Here is a 3,857-nt window from a genome sequence, read left to right on the forward strand (position 1 = left end):
CAGTATCCCATTAAAGACTATCCCAGTATCAACCAATATCCCATTAAAGACTATCCCAGTATCAGCCAGTATCACATTAAAGACTATCCCAGTATCCCATTAAAGACTATCCCAGTATCCCATTAAAGACTATCCCAGTATCAGCCAATATCCCATTAAAGACTTTCCCAGTATCCATTAAAGACTATCCCAGTATCAGCCAGTATCACATTAAAGACTATCCCAGTATCAGCCAGTATCCATTAAAGACTATCCCAGTATCCCATTAAAGACTATCCCAGTATCAGCCAATATCCCATTAAAGACTATCCCAGTATCAGCCAGTATCACATTAAAGACTATCCCAGTATCCCATTAAAGACTATCCCAGTATCCCATTAAAGACTATCCCAGTATCAGCCAATATCCCATTAAAGACTTTCCCAGTATCCCATTAAAGACTATCCCAGTATCCCATTAAAGACTATCCCAGTATCAGCCAATATCCCATTAAAGACAGTATCCCAGTATCCATTAAAGACTATCCCAGTATCAGCCAATATCACATTAAAGACTATCCCAGTATCCCATTAAAGACTATCCCAGTATCAGCCAATATCCCATTAAAGACTATCCCAGTATCCCATTAAAGACTATCCCAGTATCAGCCAGTATCACATTAAAGACTATCCCAGTATCCCAGCCAGTATCCCATTAAAGACTATCCCAGTATCCCATTAAAGACTATCCCAGTATCAGCCAGTATCCATTAAAGACTATCCCAGTATCAGATTAAAGACTATCCCAGTATCAGCCAGTATCCCATTAAAGACTATCCCAGTATCCCATTAAAGACTATCCCAGTATCAGCCAGTATCCCATTAAAGACTATCCCAGTATCAGATTAAAGACTATCCCAGTATCAGCCAGTATCCCATTAAAGACTATCCCAGTATCCCATTAAAGACTATCCCAGTATCAGCCATTATCCCATTAAAGACTATCCCAGTATCAGATTAAAGACTATCCCAGTATCAGCCAGTATCCCATTAAAGACTATCCCAGTATCAGCCAATATCCCATTAAAGACTATCCCAGTATCAGCCAGTATCCCATTAAATACTATCCCAGTATCAGCCAGTATCCCATTAAAGACTATCCCAGTATCAGCCAGTATCACATTAAAGACTATCCCAGTATCAGTATCCCATTAAATACTATCCCAGTATCAGCCAGTATCCCATTAAATACTATCCCAGTATCCGATTAAAGACTATCCCAGTATCACATTAAAGACTATCCCAGTATCAGCCAGTATCCCATTAAAGACTATCCCAGTAAAGACTATCCCAGTATCAGCCAGTATCCCATTAAAGACTATCCCAGTATCAGCCAGTATCCATTAAAGACTATCCCAGTATCAGATTAAAGCCCTATCCCAGTATCAGCCAATATCCCATTAAAGACTATCCCAGTATCCCATTAAAGACTATCCCAGTATCAGCCAGTATCCCATTAAAGACTATCAGCCAGTATCCCATTAAAGACTATCCCAGTATCAGCCAATATCCCATTAAAGACTATCCCAGTATCCATTAAAGACTATCCCAGTATCAGCCATTATCCCATTAAAGACTATCCCAGTATCAGCCAGTATCCCATTAAAGACTATCCCAGTATCAGATTAAAGACTATCCCAGTATCAGCCAGTATCCCATTAAAGACTATCCCAGTATCCCATTAAAGACTATCCCAGTATCAGCCAGTATCCCATTAAAGACTATCCCAGTATCAGCCAGTATCACATTAAAGACTATCCCAGTATCAGCCAGTATCCCATTAAAGACTATCCCAGTAAAAGACTATCCCAGTAAAGACTATCCCAGTATCAGCCAGTATCCCATTAAAGACTATCCCCAGTATCCCATTAAAGACTATCCCAGTATCAGCCAGTATCCCATTAAAGACTATCCCAGTATCAGCCAGTATCCCATTAAAGACTATCCCAGTATCCCATTAAAGACTATCCCAGTATCAGCCAGTATCCCATTAAAGACTATCCCAGTATCAGCCAATATCCCATTAAAGACTATCCCAGTATCAGCCAGTATCCTAGCATCCCAAGGGACTGTGATCAGGTCAGTGCTCTGAGTGCCTCATCACCCTCTGTGAGGTGAGGCCTCTCTGTGAGTGTGTATATGAGGCTTGCCTGCTGAAGGCAGTCCTCTCTGCTCTGCATGCAGGCTGCGTTCCCAAACACTTGGCTGGAGGGGGAAGACGACACTGGCCACCGAGGACACCGGGGCTCAGGTGACAGAGAGCCAGGTAGGGCCTGATAGGGGACTCGATAAACTTCACACTGACTCAGAAAACACAGACAAGACCAGGGCCCTGTCAGCTTATACCCCCAGTCTCGCGGCTGCCTGGGAGACGGGGCGGGTCTGGTCTCTCGGCTGCCTGGGAGACGGGGCGGGTCTGGTCTCTCGGCTGCCTGGGAGACGGGGCGGGTCTGGTCTCTCGGCTGCCTGGGAGACGGGGCGGGTCTGGTCTCTCGGCTGCCTGGGAGACGGGGCGGGTCTGGTCTCTCGGCTGCCTGGGAGACGGGGCGGGTCTGGTCTCTCGGCTGCCTGGGAGACGGGGCGGGTCTGGTCTCGGCTGCCTGGGAGACGGGGGCGGGTCTGGTCTCTGCCGGCTGCCTGGGAGACGGGGCGGGTCTGGTCTCTCGGCTGCCTGGGAGAGGGGCGGGTCTGGTCTCTCGGCTGCCTGGGAGACAGGACAGGTGGAGTCTCACGCTGTCTGGGAGACGGGACAGGTGGAGTCTCACGCTGTCTGGGAGACAGGACAGGTGGAGTCTCACGCTGTCTGGGAGACAGGACAGGTGGAGTCTCACACTGTCTGGGAGAGGGACAGGTGCTGCCTCACGCTGTCTGGGAGACGGGACAGGTGCTGTCTGAGAGACAGGGACAGGTGGTGTCTCACGCTGTCTAGGAGACGGGACAGGTGGAGTCTCACTCTGTCTGGGAGGCAGGACAGGTCTGAAAATCTCACACTGTCTGGGAGACGGGACAGGTGCTGTCTGGGAGTGGGAGTCATTCCAGTACACTACAGCTCACCAACAGTAGGGAGTCATTCAGTACACTACAGCTCACCAACAGTAGGGAGTCATTCAGTACACTACAGCTCACCAACAGTAGAGAGTCATTCAGTACACTACAGCTCACCAACAGTAGGGAGTCATTCAGTACACTACAGCTCACCAACAGTAGGGAGTCATTCAGTACACTACAGCTCACCAACAGTAGAGAGTCATTCAGTACACTACAACTCACCAACAGTAGGGAGTCATTCAGTACACTACAGCTCACCAACAGTAGGGAGTCATTCAGTACACTACAGCTCACCAACAGTAGGGAGTCATTCAGTACACTACAGCTCACCAACAGTAGGGAGTCATTCAGTACACTACAGCTCACCAACAGTAGGGAGTCATTCAGTACACTACAGCTCACCAACAGTAGGGAGTCATTCAGTACACTACAGCTCACCAACAGTAGAGAGTCATTCAGTATAACTGAACAGTCAACTGTCATCGTCCCACACACAGCTCAGAGAGAGAGAGAGAGAGTCGCAGAGCTGTTGATGTCTTCTGACATTTTGATTGGTGCTGATCTCTCGGTGGTTTGTTTCCCAAATGGCCTTCTATTCATTATATAGGGCACTACTGTTGACCAGGGCATATAGGGCTCTGCTCAAAAGTGGTGCACTATATAGGGAATAGGGTGCCATTTGGGACACAGTTTATGTAAGGCCAGCTCATTCCTCCACCTGAGGCATCACTGCAGGCGATAAAGGCTTTTCAATGCTATTCATAACCAGCA

General features: G+C 47.4%; 1 protein-coding gene across 1 annotated transcript; it reads right to left on the reverse strand.

Annotated features, from left to right (window-relative positions):
* Positions 1 to 2,373: 2,373 nt before the first annotated feature.
* LOC127922562 (inverted formin-2-like) lies at positions 2,374 to 3,072 on the reverse strand. The gene is made up of 2 exons (XM_052506405.1): positions 2,872 to 3,072; positions 2,374 to 2,742 (listed from the first exon to the last, which is right to left on the reverse strand). Exons 1-2 carry the CDS (start codon positions 3,070 to 3,072, stop codon positions 2,374 to 2,376), a joined length of 570 nt encoding a protein of 189 aa, XP_052362365.1.
* Positions 3,073 to 3,857: the final 785 nt, after the last annotated feature.

The sequence above is a fragment of the Oncorhynchus keta genome, unplaced genomic scaffold (genome assembly GCF_023373465.1).
Source record: "Oncorhynchus keta strain PuntledgeMale-10-30-2019 unplaced genomic scaffold, Oket_V2 Un_contig_26262_pilon_pilon, whole genome shotgun sequence".
NCBI classification, from domain to species: Eukaryota; Metazoa; Chordata; class Actinopteri; order Salmoniformes; family Salmonidae; genus Oncorhynchus; species Oncorhynchus keta.

Excerpts from the sequence above, each read along its gene's own strand:
- LOC127922562 (XM_052506405.1), bottom strand. The coding sequence starts at position 3,072 with ATGACTCCCACTCCCAGACAGCACCTGTCCCGTCTCCCAGACAGTGTG. Across the intron at positions 2,743-2,871 it reads ACCTGTCCCTCTCCCAGACA|GCAGCCGAGAGACCAGACCC; the intron begins GTGTGAGACTCC and ends CCTGTCTCCCAG.